This window comes from Branchiostoma floridae, unplaced genomic scaffold (assembly GCF_000003815.2).
Source record: "Branchiostoma floridae strain S238N-H82 unplaced genomic scaffold, Bfl_VNyyK Sc7u5tJ_517, whole genome shotgun sequence".
In the NCBI taxonomy this organism is placed as follows: Eukaryota; Metazoa; Chordata; class Leptocardii; order Amphioxiformes; family Branchiostomatidae; genus Branchiostoma; species Branchiostoma floridae.
In genome coordinates, this window is record NW_023365886.1 from 21113 (window position 1) to 39186 (window position 18074).

At 40.6% G+C, this 18074-nt stretch overlaps 2 protein-coding genes across 9 annotated transcripts in view; one reads left to right on the forward strand and one right to left on the reverse strand.

The window, feature by feature from the left end:
- The first annotated feature begins 139 nt into the window (after positions 1–139).
- On the forward strand, positions 140–10936 carry LOC118408928 (protein FRA10AC1-like). Of its 2 annotated transcripts, XM_035809798.1 has the most exons (13): positions 140–220; positions 1779–1861; positions 1998–2136; positions 2935–3011; positions 3178–3261; positions 3463–3547; positions 3730–3775; positions 4009–4122; positions 4400–4442; positions 5756–5877; positions 6061–6157; positions 6427–6489; positions 10775–10936. In XM_035809798.1, the coding sequence occupies exons 1-12, from the start codon at positions 194–196 to the stop codon at positions 6467–6469; spliced, it is 960 nt and encodes a 319-aa protein (XP_035665691.1). In that variant the 5' UTR covers positions 140–193; the 3' UTR covers positions 6470–6489; positions 10775–10936. The 2 variants fall into 2 exon arrangements, with proteins under 2 accessions (XP_035665691.1, XP_035665690.1); XM_035809797.1 differs by lacking the exon at positions 10775–10936 and having other exon boundaries at positions 6427–7652.
- The window catches only part of LOC118408926 (cGMP-specific 3',5'-cyclic phosphodiesterase-like), a 28807-nt gene continuing 17365 nt past the window's right edge, over positions 6633–18074 (reverse strand). For 6 of the 7 annotated variants that reach the window (XM_035809788.1, XM_035809790.1, XM_035809789.1 and 3 more), the window contains 17 exons: positions 16827–16897; positions 16266–16329; positions 15460–15507; positions 15216–15291; positions 15033–15100; positions 14029–14172; positions 13602–13763; positions 13127–13234; positions 12496–12605; positions 11880–11967; positions 11319–11419; positions 10747–10824; positions 10364–10427; positions 10010–10084; positions 9729–9812; positions 9140–9248; positions 6633–8846 (listed from right to left, as the gene is read on the reverse strand). In XM_035809788.1, the coding sequence (XP_035665681.1) occupies positions 8320–8846; positions 9140–9248; positions 9729–9812; positions 10010–10084; positions 10364–10427; positions 10747–10824; positions 11319–11419; positions 11880–11967; positions 12496–12605; positions 13127–13234; positions 13602–13763; positions 14029–14172; positions 15033–15100; positions 15216–15291; positions 15460–15507; positions 16266–16329; positions 16827–16897 (1977 nt within the window). In that variant the 3' untranslated portion in view covers positions 6633–8319. The remainder of the gene's footprint in view (positions 8847–9139; positions 9249–9728; positions 9813–10009; positions 10085–10363; positions 10428–10746; positions 10825–11318; positions 11420–11879; positions 11968–12495; positions 12606–13126; positions 13235–13601; positions 13764–14028; positions 14173–15032; positions 15101–15215; positions 15292–15459; positions 15508–16265; positions 16330–16826; positions 16898–18074) is intronic. The other variant, XM_035809792.1, reaches the window with a different exon arrangement.

An 18074-nucleotide genomic window follows, 5' to 3' on the forward strand; every position in this document is an offset into this window, starting at 1 on the left:
TTACAGTGTTATATAACTTATTCTGTTCTCCTAACGTTATATATAGCAAGAAATATATGTAAATAAACTAATTCAAGATTATTTTGTACCTTAATAATTAAATGATTTTCACACATGCATCTATTTTTGGCATTTACCCTGTCAGTAATTTTTATCTTCTAACAACTTGATATGTTTACTCTAGCGTGGCAAAATGGCGGATCGACTTGATTTGGGGAATGTGAGTTTCTGTGAAGATTTCTTTGATTTTCTGCAAAGTGCAGTTGTCAATGAAAATCTAGATTATGTAGGGATATTGACAAAAGAGTTGTGAAAGTCAATGATGGGTGTTCCGTCAAACTGGTACACTGCCCTCGCTACTGAGTACTGTGCGACTTTGTGGTTCTGAAAAAAAATGTTATTTTCTCAACAATTTTAAGGTAGCGAAACACAGTTTTTCGATACAATATAGGAATGTGAGTGGTTAAAAAAAAACAAATGCTTCGATGCTTCATGATTTATAGTAGGGTGGGGCCGCGTAGCACAGTGGTAGGGTATTCGGCCCGTGACCGAGTAAGTAGTAGGGTGTGAAACGAGCTGAGTAGAAAACAGTCTCCTGGCTTCCGGGAGTCGAACCAGGGCCGCCAGATCACAAACCCAGCACCGCTAAACCAAATAATTTTTATGCCAAAGCTCAGATCCTTTGGCATGGTCAGTTTGGTGGCCCTTGAACACCACTGTAACACTACTCCCCCTTTTCTTTTTTTGACATTCGTCCTCAAATCTAGGAGTTCGGTATCCATGTGTTCCAAATCTTTAGTCTGTTTAGTGTTACAGGGTTTGCATGGGAACCAGTGAAACAAGAGGGGAGTAGAAACAGTCTCCTGGCTCCCAGGATTCGAACCCGGCCCGAACCTGGGCTGCCAGATCAGAAACTCAGCACCGCTAACCGTTACGCCAAAAGCTCCAAGCCTTTGGCATGGTCAGTTTGGGGGCACTTGAACCCCACTGTTACAGGGGCACAAGGGAGTTATAATATGGTGAACTTCAGCCAGTTCAGGGTAACAATCTATAAAAAGTATATGAGAAGATGGGCTGAGTTTCGGCGACTTGTTTGCTTTTGATAAAGCTCACTTATTTTTTAGATTCAGCTAGTAGGCAGTATTTTAATACAGTCAAAGCTGTCTATAGCGGCCACTCAAGGGACTGGAGAAATGTGGCCACAATAGACAGGTGGCCACTATAGAGAAAATGCTGACCAATTGACCACGAGCAATAAGTTACACGATTTTAGTACCCATTAATCTCTCTCTCCAAGTAACATTGTCGTGATTGTCTCAAAATTCAACTGCCCCCGCCAAAGTAAAATCTATTGACTTGAAAATTATTGATATTGTCATACGCAATGTTGGTAAATTTGCAAACAAAGACTTGTACCCTAACGTTCAAGGCACACGTTCCTTCCACTACTGCCAAAATGACCCTGTCGGGAACTCCAAATCCTCGCAAACTACGATTTTAAACTCAGCACAGAGCGTGACATACGGTGGTTGTATGGTCGTTAGCGGCAATAGGCAGTGTTTCTGTACCTACAGGACCGGAAATCATGTGGCCGTGGCCGCTGGACTGACAAAAGCAATGGCGAGGTGGTCGCCATGCAAAAGTGGCTGCTAATACAGGTTTGACTGTATATTGTGAACCGAAAAAGCAAAATTATAAGATAACTCATAAAGTGTTCTGCCACATTAATAAAGCTCTGTGCATGAGCATAACATTTCCATACTTGTGTTGTTCTGCAGATCCACCGTGCTGGAGGTTATGGTTCCGAGTTTGATGAGTATGACAGTGAACAGGACAATGAAGTGGAGACAGAAAAGAAAAGGTAATGTAAGATTATTTTCTTAAGCAGAGTGTTAATGTGGCTCTGAGACATTCTTTTGTCCTATACAAAACCAACATGTATAAAAAAAATTATGTTCTAATATTAATAAGACAGTTTTTATCTGTTCTACTATCAGGTCTATCAAACATGATGAGTTATACAGGAAATCTCAGCCCAGCACGTCCCGAGAGGTGCCGTCAAAGAGAACAGTTGCAGCAATGTACGACAAGGAAGAGACCCAGAACAGGATGTACCACTTCAGAGCTATGGATGCTGTATCCTTGTACTTGTACTTTTTTTTTTTGAGTGATGGGAGAGAAGCCTAATTTATAATATATCCGAATCTCCGGGCAGATTTACCGCTGCCATAAGGAGTATAGCCGGCCAGGCATAATGGACTCATCCAGGTCCAGTAAGTCTGCCTGGAGATTAATAATACGATGTATCCCCAGTTTGGCCAAGTACGCTCGACCGCCACTACTAGTACTCTTCTTGATAAGTGTGTTAGGTTCTTTGATGTTTAAAGGTTTGAACTTGAGGCTCTCTCACACCTTTCACAGAAGGTTCCCTCTGAAATGCTATCTGTTTGTGATATCTTTGCTGATGCAACCTATCATACTGGGCCCATCCAATATCCTGGAGCCTTCTGGAGCCATGAAACGTAATTCTTAAGGCAAAGTGGCAAGTTGTTAATTGCCTGCACCATATCCTGTATCAGGGCTCGAAATCCTTTTTTCTGCATACCTGCACTGGTGCAGGTAACACTGAAAATTACCTGCACCAGACAAATTTCATCTGTACCACTCTGAATTTAGGAAGTATGGATCATACTAAAATTGTTGAGGAACCATTTTTTTTTCTTTTATACTTGATAGGTGGTAACATTCAATGCAGCTAATAACAATTCACATACACCTACATCATATGACATTTATGTATAAAACAGGTTAGGTACAGGTAGACACCAGAAATACTTGCACAGCTCCAATTTTACCTGCACTAACGTGCATATGCAGGTAGTATTTCGACCCCTGTGTATGTTATGCAGATGGCTAACCTTAATTTGAATTCAGTATGCAAGACACAAGGAGCTGGTCAACAACTACCTTATATACTATGGAGGGAAGAAGGAGGATTTCAAACGGTCAACGTAAGTTGCTGAAAAGGAGAACAATGTATCTTTGTACTTTATGCTATTTTATGTGATGTTGATATTTATTTTGATTTGGACTTCATAGGAATGTAGTAATTATAACAGCACATGTGATATGACTGTTGTTTTTTCATCTTAACTATCCATCCTGGTGTCTGTCCAGTGCAAGTGACAAGACAGACCTGGATATTATCCGAGAGAACCACCGCTTTCTGTGGAATGATGAAGAAGAAGACATGGACCTGTGGTAAGCTGACCTGACATGTGTTTCTAAATTTCTGTGTTGTTGTATATACTGTATCATCAAGATACAGATAGGTAGCTTCTTTTTTAAAATCATAACTACATGTATATGATTAGGATCTATCCCCACGAAAGTGTTATGTTATGTTATATTATTATCACCGTCTGCCTTATGGTAGGTACTGATTTTTTCATTCTGTTTCAGGGAAAAGAGAATGGCAAAGAAGTACTATGACAAGCTCTACAAGGAGTACTGCATTGCTGATCTAAGTAGGTACAAGGAAAACAAGGTGATTACGGTTCAGTTCACGGCCATATTGGGATGAATCATTAATTGCCCAGGGGATATTTCAGCTGAATCCTTCTGCAGTTGCAATTCATAATTCTTCATTTGTTATCAGGATTGGCTGTGCCAAGATCTTTCTTGCATGTCAAATCTTTTCAACCCAAGTTTTATTATTTTTTTGGACAGGTTGCACTCAGATGGAGAATAGAAAAAGAGGTCATTGAAGGAAAAGGTAAGAATATTTCCTTCTGCACGATTAACAATTTAGGCAAGGTTGCTGATGATGATATTATACGGCATTTTACTTGGGGACTTTTACAAGCATTTTGGGTTGTATTGAAATTCAGAATCAGGGTACTTACTGTCTACTGTCTACATGTGAATCTTTAGGTCCATTCTGGTGTACCTCTACATTAAATATGATATAGTAGTCCATCTCTGAATGATACATTTCCCAATTGTCAGGCCAGTTTTCCTGTGGAAACAAGAAGTGTTCAGAGACAGAGGGGCTGAAGAGCTGGGAAGTTAACTTCGGGTACATGGAGCACGGGCAGAAGAAAAACGCACTCGTAAAGCTCAGTAAGTCACCACACAGGAAGTAAAATATATTTTGAATGATGATAATATTATGCCATAGGCCTGCACTGAATTCCCCGTTTATTTGAGCATAGTCTTAAATTGAGAAGAATATGCTTACCAGTAATGACCCTGCAAAAAATTAAAGACTTGAAGACTGTGGGATACTCGATACACAGACAAAAATTTGATTGAAGGAGGTATTGTCCTCTTTCATTACATTCTTAGCAGCTAGAACATTGCTTAAAATTAAACTTGAAATTACGATTTCATTTTTCAGGGCTGTGTCCAGACTGTTCTTATAAACTCAACTACCACCACAAGTTAGTACAAAATGTCTTCCATTTTTCAGAAAAAAACTTCTAGTTTGATGTCAGTACCTTTGTTCTGTAGATATTTTGTATTTTTGGTACTTTCTGTGCAACTCTACAAAAACAATTTAATGTCTTTCCCCATCTTAAATTTAATGTGTTTCCCATCTTACCGTTATTATGTGGGCGAAGCCACATTTAGTTTTTCCTCAGATATTTGCATATTCCACCCGGAAAACAGGGAAAATGGAAGCTGTAAATATGTACTCCACGTTTCAAGCTTTTTGATTGGCTTAGAGTCGCACTTTCTCGGTTGTGAGTCAGAGGTGAACCTATCAACGCACAGAACACAATCGGCATCGAGTTTGATAACAGCCAATCAGAACTCAGAAAAAATGGAAGCTGTAAACATATACTCCGCGTTAGCAGCTTTTTGATTGGAATATTAGTCGCGGACTGTCTGGGTGTACGTGAGAGGTGAACCAATCAACGCGCAGAACACAAAATGGCATTCGGCATGCAGTTTGACAATATAGCAGCCAGTGAGACGTCATGCGACAGTAAATCGGCCATGCGTTCGACCGATCAGACGCTCAAGGAAGAAGTTGCCCGTCACGGAATGAACGAGATCGATAAATTTTCATACAAAAACATTATCTTCAGAAAATTGGACCTTGGAATCTTGCAAATTCAACGGTGAACGGACGTATTCAAGCTACGCAATACATTTGTAACGGCGGTTATATTTCTTCAAACGTGCGACTGGAACATGTTGTACCACTGGCTCAGTGGTATTATTCACGCGTGGGAAACCAACGCTCCGGGATCGAATCCGTGGAAATATAACATTTTGCAATTTTTTTTCTGCATTTTCGCGAAAATGTCGCCTTTCTGGTTGCTTCTTTTCTTGCGATTTTTGCTTTCTTTTCCCTTCGCCCACATCCAGCATTTTTTTCAAAAATGTTGCTTTTCTAGTATATAATTGAATTATTGTTACCATAACTGATGCAGTCTAGATCTGCTGTTGTCAGTGAATGGGACTTTGTTTCAAAGCAGATAGATTTAGTATTGTGATTATTCCATTGTTGTGCCTTGCCCTGTATTAAATTAACCCTTTAATCAATTATGTACTGATTAGTATAATGCTAATAAGTGAAGAAAGCCAATATCTTGAGTTTGAATGCAATGAGCTACCAACCAAAAATGAGTTTGTTATAAGAATTATGGCGATTTAAACAAATCAGTTCGCGTATCTGCTTTGTACATCTACAATATGGCTCCACTTGCATTCTCTAACACTTTATCTGCCATTTTGGGGAACCTAGGAGAAAAGAGGCAAAGTCTCGTAAGAAGAGATCAGAAGAGACTGTGTCAAAGAGAAGAAAACATGACCAGGAGGATTCAGATGGAAGAAAGGAGGACAAAGACAAGACGGACACACCTGAAAGTAAGAGATATTTTACAGTAACAAGTATGATGAACTTACATCAATGACTTATCAGAAGTGAAATGAAGTAACTGTGGAGGTAACTGAGAAAAACAATGTGGGATTTGTACACCCATATTGCTATTAACATTGTGGAAAGCTGTAAACATTTTACCATATGTCAAGTATTGTATTATATTTCAGCTGAGAAAGCATCCAGTGCTACTACCCCAGACAGCCAAAATCAGTCAGCGGAGGCAGTCTGGAAAGGACCTGTACAGGTTGTTGAAGAAAAATCCAGGTCAGTCAGTTGTATTGTACATATATTATAGTGTTTGCTTGAGTACATTATACGAATAATGGAAAGTATGGAATTTGTGCCCTTGCATGCATTAATTGAGTTGGAATTCAATATGTAGTAATAACAGTGATTGTAATAGCCCAAACACCATATACAAATGAAAACACTTAAATATTTCCTTGAATCTTTAGAATGGATTGTTATATCTAAATTCTAGCATCCTGCCATCTACTTGCTTGTGAAATAATGGATTTTCTTTCTTATTCTAGGGAGGAAGAATTCGATGACTACTTTGAAGACATGTTTTTATGAGAGCAGATTTGGAACCATAGGTTTGGTTATGTAGTTCGTTTTAGAACAACTCCATATATTAAATTATGAAATTGATAATGATTTTAGTGCTCTTTATATTTCATTAGTCATTACAAGTAAGTCAAGAAAGTACAACAGACATAGTACAACAGAAGATTCCTGATACATTCGGACAAAGATGCACTTTAATACTGGTCTTAGACTTTCTATACAGTTCAAAATAACAGGCTGTGATTTCCATACCAGACAGTCTTGTACATTTGCTAGAAGGCAATTTGCGATTAGCTAGAATAAAAATTATGCTTACCTACGTCACATATGCTTACATATGTCACCTATATTCCACAACTTTAGGTACATGTACCTTCCCTGTCTAGATGAGGTTCTCTGAGGTCATATGAAAATAACTTAGGAATAGTTGAAGAACACATCAATGTCAATGAGAAGAAAATATGCACCAGTGCTTTTCTGGAAGACAAAACACTGAGTGAAGATCCCAAGGCCATTTACCAAAGGTAGCTAGAACTAGTTTTACGTGCTTGAGACAGCACCATTGTCATGTCTTAGATCATGCTACTGTACACTGTTTTCTAAAGTGTCAAGAAGATCCGAGGAATGTTTGAAAATGAATTATACCACAGAAACCCTGCCCTCTCTCCTGTTACAGAAGTGAAGTATGTGGTTAAACATTTATATCATTCATGCATGATCAGAATTTTGGTTTTCGGTATTGTCACATAATGGGAGCACAGGCAAAGGCTACCAATGGTTTTACTTAAACCATTTTACTGGGTATGTGTAATATGTTAAATTTATATGACTGTGTGGTTATCTTAGGGTCACATTCATAGCAGATGAATTTCTTCAGACCTGTACACTATTCTCAGTTGTCCACAAAAATTAGCCACAACAATGTGCCAAGTACAAATATACCATCTTCAAGGGGCTCCAACTGCATTGGTTATGCTTTCATGAATGCATTACATGTGTATATCCATTTTTGTGAGTAGTAATTTTCCCACAAGAAACAAACAAAGACAGACATATAGTTCTTATTCTTTAGGAACTAGTACAGTTATACTGTCGCTATATACCTCATTTTGGAGTACACTACCCCTCCCCACCACATGTACTTCTGGTTACAGCCTTCTCATAGTCTTGTTTTCTATAATACATCATAATGCCAACACACTGAAACATGTCTTGTACATTTTTTAGCTGCTATAACTGATGAATGTCTGAAAGACCACTCAGAAATACCTGTAAGAGACCACTACCGGTACCCCAAAAATATTCATCCAGAATGTGCAGTAATGTTACCATCCAGGTCCTGGGTGGTCATCTGACATACTGGCAGTGACTTGAAGTGTTATACATGTATCTACCTTCTGGAACATTGTAGTGAGAACAACTATAAAACCTACAGACCTACCCTGTTGACACAGTTGTGTCATGAATTGTGCCAAAATGTTAATAGGTACACATGTATTGTCAGGCATGCAGTACAGGTGTGTTAGGTTGTAGTACATCAATTTTGTTAGTTGAGAGTAGATGATTGAGAGACATTGTACTGTGAGAATGATGATGGTGTTGCCTAAGATACTAAGGTACTAGTAACAAGCAATTCAAAGGTGCTACCATAGGCCGTCAGTACTTTCCCAACTGGACTGAGAGAGAGGGACCTCCAACCCTCATGCCACATGACCCCCCAAAGCTGAAGAAAGCATGGCGGATGCCTGGTGAAAGCTTCTCATTACAAGCATTTTTCGTCGTATCAGTTTAATTTTCATATTCCTATGGACTTGCACATGTTTAGTACAAGACAATTTCATTGGTTGATTGTGCAACAGTCACAGAATAGCACAGACTCTACTGTTGTGAATATGTTCCCTTGGTACATCTTCCAGATCTGTACAGTGGAGACTGATCCTACTGATCTTCTTACACAGCTGCTGTGGCTGGGAGGACGTCCTCTGTCCATGTGAAACAATTTCCTCCCGGGCATGTCGAGGCTTCAGAGCGGCTTCCTGGACTATTCGCTGTCCCTTAGAATCTGCTGGAGTGTATCTTTTCCAGCTTATCTCCTTTCTTTTTTCCTCACAAATTCTTTGGATGTCTGTATCTTGGGCCACTTTAGGTTTATTAGCTAGAATTAAGTGTTCTAAAGGTGTTTTTTTGGAAGTAAAGTCTGCACTCTTGTCCACAATGTCTGTAGTAGAACATTCTCTGCTTGATACAGCTAGTTTTCCACTCAAGTTGATTTCAGAAGTTTGTATTGTTGAGTGACCAGTGTCTGATGTACTTGTTTCCGAGTGGTTGTCATCTGTGCTGGATGTAGAAGCAAGGCGTTTCCCAGTGGATGTGGTATCAGTCTGTTCTGCACAAAACAAAACAAAGATGTAGATGACTTACACTCGTGGTATTTTTACACATGGTATTTTGAGAATTATTAATCCTCCATCCTCTCAACACAAAAACATTGTAAATCATTACTACTATTTTTATACTCACACTGTTACTGTTACTAGCACCATCCGGATAATTATACGAAATATGCTGGCAAATGGGGTGTGCAATTAAACGGCTTCTACTGTACTACACAAATGTTTGAGACCACTGCTTGATCAATCCCACAGTGCAGTGAGTCAGAAGACAAAGTCACAGATTCACCTGGTAGAACGATGGTTGTTTTCTGCTGAGACAGAGCCTGCCAGTGGTCCCTGTTGGTCCTGCAGCCCTCGTACAGGGGGTGGAGACTTGGCCACTTCTCTGCCATCACCTGGTGTGGGAGGGGTGGAAATGAGACAAGTGGTGTGGTTTGGTTTGGTTTTCCGATAGGTGTCTTCTTGAACAGAAGAGACTGGATCAGATCTGTGGGAAGTTGCAGGAGGAGGTCTCCCAACACCTGAGGAATCAGCAATAGCTACGTGATCCCAACTAAAGTAAAGGGTCATTGCCCAGTATTTATCCAGATCCAGAACAGATCCTGTCTATAGGACTAACCAGTTTTAAAGTGCTAAATCTGTGAGATAACTTCATGACTAACGATGTTACTAAGAGGGGAGTCAGCATGAAATATCAATCCCAATACAACTCTTTCAAAAGGAATTGGTAGTTTGTTTAAAAGGGCAACTTTATACCTACCACTGTCATAACTTCATTGGAACTAACCTAACTTTACAACACTTCAAATTATAGTGTAGAGTTTTGTCTTCACAGCAAAGAGTTTTATTCCATTGATCATTAAACATGGCGGTACCTTATACAGTGGCATACATATGCTGTCAATGAATCCCACTTGCATCTTTGGCAGTTCGTCCTTCTTTTCCCTGTCCATGATGTCCTAAAAGTAGAAACATACAGTGTAACACTTTTCTGGCTGTAATGATAACAATAGAGATAAAGCTATAATTGTAAAGTCAATGCAAACAAAATCTTAAGCCTGAATAAGTGGTTAGTCACAACTCAAAACGCAAAAAAAAGATATTAAACAATGTTTAATTATTTAAGCTAAAGTGCTGAGTAATGTTAATTTCTCACAATAGGCTTCTGATGAAGTTTGGTCCTCTCGATGTCTCCCTGTTGGAAAAACTCACTGTACACCAGCTCTGCAACCTGCAAAATGTATCAGGGAGAATCGGTGAAATATGAACAGGCATGACATGCACATGTATAATCTCCAAGCCCAGTCATTTTTGGCCTGTTAGGATCAGCCAGTAGGGCATTAAGTTAACTTTGCAATCTTTATGTTTCCACAAAAAAATTATGAGGCATTGAATGACTGTAAAAACATGTTTCTGCTCATGATATGTTATGTTTTTAAACCTTTATGTGTTGAATGTCTAAATACTGTATCCATCATATTAAATGTTTGCTAAGTAACTATTGCAGCACCTTTTTCTGCACCTCCCATGGCTTACAGATGGCAGACACATCACACGCAGTCATCATCATGGCTCTGTTGGACAAATTATTCAAAACAAATACTTCATGTATAATGATAATATACACAACGGCTTACAATAACGTTTTATTTTACGTGTAGAAAAATGTCCTGGCCTTTACAGAACACGCAATATGAAAATGCAATGTAGCATGGAAAATTTACATGTTAAAAGTCTCTTATCCAGTTGTACAATGAAGAGATTGATTTGTCTCTAAATATTTGTTTTACCTGGATGTCCAGCCTTGATAAACTCCTTATGCCTAAAGTTATTACTGAAAATTTTAATGGTAGATGACAGCTAGGATGTATCATGTATGGTTGTATAACACACCTCAGGAGACTTTTGTTGTCTTCCACAGTCCAATCAGTGGCGCCACCCTGAGCTCTGCTGATGAAGGACCCCCGCTTTCTAATGGAACAGCCCAGCAACGTGCAAAGAATTTATTTTAAAAGATCATCAAGGTGTACTTGTGCAAGTGTATATGCACTTGATATCATACTATGCCAGAACATCTACACATTTAAAAATTCTATTAGACACTCAGCAATAGTTTCATCATGTAGTTAAATGATTGGTTAACCTGTGTAGAGTACAGCAAAGAGATATGGGCAGATGTGTCAGAGAAAATTACCAAACACCTCAGGCTACTTTTGTCATCACACCTTAACATCACCTATCTGACTGTAAACCTAAGTCAATAATCCCCGCTGTGCATCTTTGTGATATTTCATGGTAAGAAGTCTTAACATCTTTTATGTACAGAAATCTTACCCTGACTCAGCCTTCCAGCTGCAAAAAGGATTTGTGCAAACTGATACTCAATAAACCTGTCTAACATAAGAATGCAGATAGATCAGCATTGTGGAAATCCCCATCCCCTTAAGCACACACACAGCCCTCACTTGAAATAGAGTGCCAGATCAGTTGATAGAATGCTGTCCTCTAGGATGGACATGGCCTGCCTGTAATCTTCATCCGACAGAGACTGGAAAATGTTGTTACCCTGGGGACACAGAAACAAAGCTAACATTTGATTTGTGGTTACAAGGACGTTGATGCGGGCTTTAACTTTAACAACCGTTACCGTAGTATTGAAGTTGGTCAAAGTCAAATGTATGCTAAAGAATGGATATGGAAGATGTCTGATGAAAGGCAGTCTAGAGTGTGCCAAACGAACTAAAGCCTTGATCTGTGGGAACGCCGACCAAGGGATTACGTCTTTGATGCATCTTGACAGTTATAAACAGCCTAGATTACCACAGGTAGAAACGTTTGGGGAGAATCTACGGTGGAGACATCCTGATTAATGACTTGCAAAAGTCAGAGGAAATCTACAGTCTGAGGCAGCAACTTTCATATGAATAGGAATATGGCCAACACACACCAGTTGATCATCAGAGCACAGGTGTAGCAGCGAGTATAAGACATGGTTGGTGCCATAGTTGGAGCCGAAAATGTCCTACCTCGCTGTTCATGATCATGATGCTGTGGTCGAAGTGATGGTGTTCCATGGTAGAAGTGCTGTACAGCCGGCCCAGAGGAGACTCGATTCTGCAATGGGGTTGATAAAACGTGAATCGTTACCACTGTTACTGGGTAGCGTCTTACACTTCATCTGAGACTAGGAGTGTTGAAAGACTGTCCGCGTTGTAAAATATGAGCTTCAGTGGCAAGATTAGGCAATCTCTTTGGAAGTCAAAAGTCTTTGGAAACAATCTTTCTAACAGGGGCAAGGTGAAAGCTTCCCTGTCGCACATTCAGGACCTTTCCATGGCTTTGCTCCCGACCACTCCCAAAACAAGGTCGGCGCTGGGTTTGGAATCCATCATATTCTAGCACTTCACTTCTCTGATCGTATCCAAGCAGAATATGACTTTCCCGACTTTTATTTTTCAAAGTTCTGAGTCGACTGGCGCAGGCTACTTTTAAAGACTGGCACATGCACTAGTAAGCAACCTTGCCGACCGATTCCTAACCCCAGATGACCCTGCTCACGTCCATGGTTTGGGAAGGTGGGAGACCATGGACGGCAATGAATGCTGAGGGCTTTAGAAATTTTTGCGTCGGTATCGGCCTTACTTTGACTGGAAGGCGTTGTTGGTCCCTCTGTGGTCCAGGTCGTGGCACAGGCTGGCGGTCATCATGGCGAAAATCTCCACGTCAGAGAACATGGACGAAAAGGGCGCCGTCTGGAAAAGAGGGGAGTTGTTGCAATGTCTGTTATTAGGAAGGCAAAGAATATGTACATGTATAAGGCGGTATGCGTAAGTTCTACAGAATAACACATTCTTGTAGGCATCTTCAAGGCAGGCATGTCGGCATCACAGGTAGGCGCTGTGTTGACTCGTGAACTGATGGCATTGCTAATGTCAGCAGTTCAATGCAATATAGAAATCAGATGCTAATCTCCAAGCAGATGTAGTAACCTGAATCGTAACGTTTGTCGAGCTCATTGTTCTGTGGAGAAGCGTGCTTTTGGCTCCACGAAGCCAGGAGGTTGATCGAGAAACGATTTTTATTTGCCATTGTACATCTGCTTGGGAATTAAGCACATGCTACTTTTTATGACATGATGATTGTACCAGGCAGCGAATGTTTGGATAGCCGGGTATTCAAAATTTCAAGCTTCAACTAAACACTCTTTTTGTGATAACTGATATAAACAACATCTCCAATTTATGGCCACTGCTGTTGACACACATTTACTCACCTTCAGAATGACGAACATGGTCTGTGTGACGTTGAAGGCGTGGCGCCAGTTGTGGTAAGTCACCGGTCGGTAGTTCTTCTTCACACTCAAAACCCACCTGCACAGCACCTGTAAGGCACCAGCATTTATCTTATTTCATTAATAGATATTTGTTCGGAGGATTAGGGAAAAAGTACAGTTCTTATGTAAAGCACTCCCCAAGACATAGATATAAAGTTAATAAACAAAGAACAATAACATTGGGTAAAAACGCAAATCGACATGCACATAAATACAACCTGGATAAAGGAAAGGTAGACAAGTTACTGTACGATCGATTACAAAACCCTACATGTACAATCAATAGAAGTGTGAACAATATTGAAAATGTTACAGACATTATCGGCGTTAGGAAACAAATGTACAGTGACTGAGATCCAAACGGTAACATGAAGAAACCCCCATGTTTCCGATATAGAAAACAGTCGTGACTCACGTCATAAGGCACGCGGAACTTATTGACGAGGTCGCACTCCAGGAAGAGGCGGACCGCCCCCTGGATGGTCTCGTCCTCGCTCATGACGAAGTCGTTGAAGCGGAAGTCGTAAAGTCCAATCTTCGTGGCTGCAGGCATCTGCGCGGTCTGTGAAATAGTACTCTTTTAAGAGCAAAGGGGAGACTGGTGATTTGGAGGTAAATACACTTTCCGCCTTCCATTCTAAAGTGAGTGCGTCGTGTTAACATTGAGTGATATTTGGCCTTCACAAACACGTAGTCACATGACCCTCTAGAGTATTATTTAATTTACTTGCTTTGTAGAATAACGGAAATGGCCATTTCGGCGTTTTTTTGATGGGATGATTATGTCTTTTAAAAGATATAAGAGAACGTTAACTGTGCCGCCCAAATCCCAGACGTCTTACCAGAAGTTTTCCCACGTCCTCTTCCCGCGCGGTTGCGTGGTAGGACAACACTTCCAGCGCCACCTTCTGTTTGGACATGAGCCTGCAGACGTTCTCGTACATCTGGGTGTGGTGAATGCCCAGGCCACAGAAGATTGCAAACGCCTGGGTAAACGACAAGTCAGACAATCATACAATCACGTTGTTTTTCATGCCCCTGCCATACAGTCGAGAGCTTCGGTCGCATTTTTTTTACCAGAAGGTCGACGAATAAAAAAGAACACCAGAGACTCTAGCACATTTTCAATTTTTTTCACTTGAAAACCTACCCCATGATATTGAATCGGGCTCAGGCACATGTGAATATTGGCAGATCTCTAAAAATCGCGCGATTTTCGAGATCTAGAATAGAGGGGTATCGCTGCCAAAAATGACGATTAGAGCTCGCAGATCGATTTTCCTGCTGTGTAAAAGAGGCATCAGGATGGCGCTTTGCTAACATTCATCATCAGCGTGACAATTTTCTTTAGCGTAACTGTTGACAGGATGATGTGCTAAACTAGTACATAGATTATCCTATTTTAGCTTCTTTATTATCATTTCCATGAAAAATGGGTCTGTCTGTCTGTGTTTCCAGATTTTTGTAGTCATCATAACCCAAGAACCTCTGGATGGATTACGATGATTGGTACGTGAGTAGGCGTTGGGAAGATGTAGGTCAAGGTAAATTTTGGTCCCCCTGGTATGTGACCTTGGTACTGCAGCAGAAATTACGTTTTTTTATATCTTTTGAACAGGATGTGGTGTGCTATGGTCTATGCTTTTTGAGTGGCAGATAGCTTGTGACATAATAAATACGTGGTGTATGTTTGGGTCCTCTAGCAGGTTGCTCTGGAACTGCAGGGTCGTTTTTGTCCAAATATTCTAATGAGGAAACTGAACAATGGAACGACAGATTTACATGATATTTTGTATGTAGGCAGCATAGACAGAGATGTACATCAATTTGGTTCAGTGGCGCCTACCTCGAACATACCCTCGTCGTTTTCGTCGAACAGCTCGTTGTTGTGCTTGTTCAGAAGCTGCGCGACTCCTTGGTGAAGACAAACAGACAGAAGAAAATATCAGAGTAAAAGTTCTGTAAAAAAAACAGGCCCAGATAAAATGCATAGCAGGCGATAACAGCTACTAGCACAACTTTCACTCACCGATGATCTTCCTCTCCCGGTTGTAGATCGGCAGACAGAGGGCGCTTTTGATCCGGAACCCCGTCTCTGCTTCTTCCTATGGTGACCAACACAACTAGTAGCGCTCACGTAAAGACAGGTATTTCATGCACATATTTCCTGAAAACTAGTGTCGTTTTATCTAAGCTACCCATAACAATAGCACTTTGGATATGCATGATGTATTCCATGTTGTCTAAAAACCATCACTAGTAATTTAACTCACCGTAAACTGGAACCGTGAATCCTCCCCAGTGTTCTGTAAATTCAAAACCTGTAGACATAATTGAAAACGACAAGACGTTCATGTGTGTACACCTGTATTGGGTAGATACAAAGCAAAACAAGGCAGGGTAGTAATACTAATACATGTCTGCCCACAACCTATTATAAGCAGTGCACTAATCAATGTCCATATTGTGAGGAAATGTCGTTGACTGCACTACATGCATTCATTACTCCACAGACTTCAGAATTTGTTTCTTCAACACTCTATTTTGGAGCGGTAGGAGGACGTGCGCTAGGTTTTTTTTATTGCATTGTCAGTGTGTACGAGGGGTGCGTGCGAGAAAAACTATCATATAAAGGTTGGAATAACAGTCATGAGACTCGGAGAGGATAAAGGATTAAGATTTATCCTCGCAGATTGTTAGAGATGGTGCTTAAAACGTGACTACGGTAATCCATCGTGCATGAACATCACTGCGGAGTTCTAAAAGCAGTACATCACAGAAGCAGCGGCGTCCGCCTATCTCATTATTTCCCATCACACAATGCGGATGATGCGTCCTGTACCATCATTCCAGGAAACGGTATCAGTTCGGATATATCTTGGGGCAAATTTCCGGGAAAAAGTGTATTGAGGATGAGAACAGACACGTTTTTGACTCAGTTCCCGGGATTTTTTATCTAGATGATGTACGTGCTTCAAAGTATCTAAGCTTACGTAGGGGCATTTTCCAGGAAAATATGCACCGTCAATCCCGGGAAAATGCGATTTTAAGAACGATATGTTCTTGCCTATGTACGTACCTCACCAGTAGACGCCACGTGCTTGGCCAGTCCGCTCTCTAACAGCCACGCCACCGTGGAGGCACTGAGAAGTAATGAACATGTTATGCATGTCACACGGACAGATCTGTGTGATGCAGTGGTGTTTGGTGTAACTGGGGTTTGAAGGAAGTCCAGAAGATTAAAACAGACGCTGGCAAGTTGAGTAAACATTAAATCATGTTAGTTTCAGACAAGAGTTTATACTGTTTTAAACTATTTGTTCGTTTATCTCATTTCATGCTATCTTATTCGGCAATTGGCCCTCGGGCATAAATTTGCAATAAACTATTATTAATCACGGGTTATTCCCCATTCCTAAGACGGCGATGGCGCTGAGATTTCGCTGCGACCTACGTCGGATATGTGTTACCATTCATTTCATATTTGAAAATTCATGCAAAATGTAAAAGGCAGCAAAACACACAAAGCGTAAAGTCTATGAAATTCGTTGAGTGATCAGTCAAATGTTAGGTCACAGCGCGATCGCAGCATGGTCGCCGCCCTAGTGGAACGGAGGGAGTTATCATGTACACTTCCTACCTAGGGGACTGGACGCCTTTGTCCGCATCATTACCTGAGACCAGGTCAAAGATTTTGGAAAAGTCCACACCCTGTAAGAAAAGTACGACCACGATGTTCTTGGTTATTGTTTTTTTTTAAACTGAATGCAAAGCCATCATTGACCCCTTTTAAAACATTAAACTAAACTTATCGAAAGAAATGTTATCAAGCTTCACAAATCTACATACAATGTAGTATCAAATGATTCAAAACCTTAGTAATAACGGTGGGCGTGCAACGAAGGTCTGTATTAGCCTCTACCAGGCCCCACAGGTCGTTAGTAGAATAGTAGAAATTGGCCAAATAAGACAGAAAACACACAAGAGAAGTCTAAGGTCGCAAACTTTACTCCTCGACCATCTAACCCCTCTGGCGTGTTTTCTGCCTTATTTGGCCAATTTCTACTATTTTTCCAGCGACCCGTGGATCCTGGTAGCGACTAGGTCTTTGTGACGTGCCGTGTTTTATGCATTCTGTACACATTTATCAGGAAAATATCAGTACAAGAAGATTCATTCCTCTGAAGGTTTTTCAGATATAGCCAATAGGGCCGAGGCACGGAGCAGTGTGCGTAGAATAAGTTGAGACATGAAAGATGCGTGTTTGGGGAAGTTACAGCAGCGGTCAGGTCAAATCAAGAGTGTTATTTCACTTCCACAAAGGTGAGTGAAACAGAAACCGTCGAAGTGAGAAGGTGAAATGACAGATTTTTGAAGGCAAGGGATTTCAGAAAGTGATGACAGCAAAGGTATTCTCGATGATCGGTGTTGCTCAATGTGCGTTAACACATTACACTGTAATTAGGATCAACTTGACATTGTAAGTTGACGTGCCTCGGTCACATACATATCGTATTTGAATTAAATCGCCATTTTGATCATGTTGGGTCAGATCACCATTCAAGGAGACGAGAGATTTAGATGAATTGGATCTCTAACCAAGCATGCAAACGAATATTAACATGCGCTAAAATAACCACAGAGAGGAAGGCTTCATGCGTGTGAGGCTTCATAACGCCAACGAACAAATGTAGCTTGGACTGGCTGAGATACGATTAAGATAAGGGCACAGTAAGATGATGGGCTTTTCTGAAACTGGATAAATGTCGGCTGTTTTGAAAAATAAAGATACATACGCGATAGAGAGGCACTATGGGGGGGGGGGTTCAAAGATTTTTAATACGCAATTCGAGCTTAACGTTAGATTACGCCCGACAAAATATTGGAG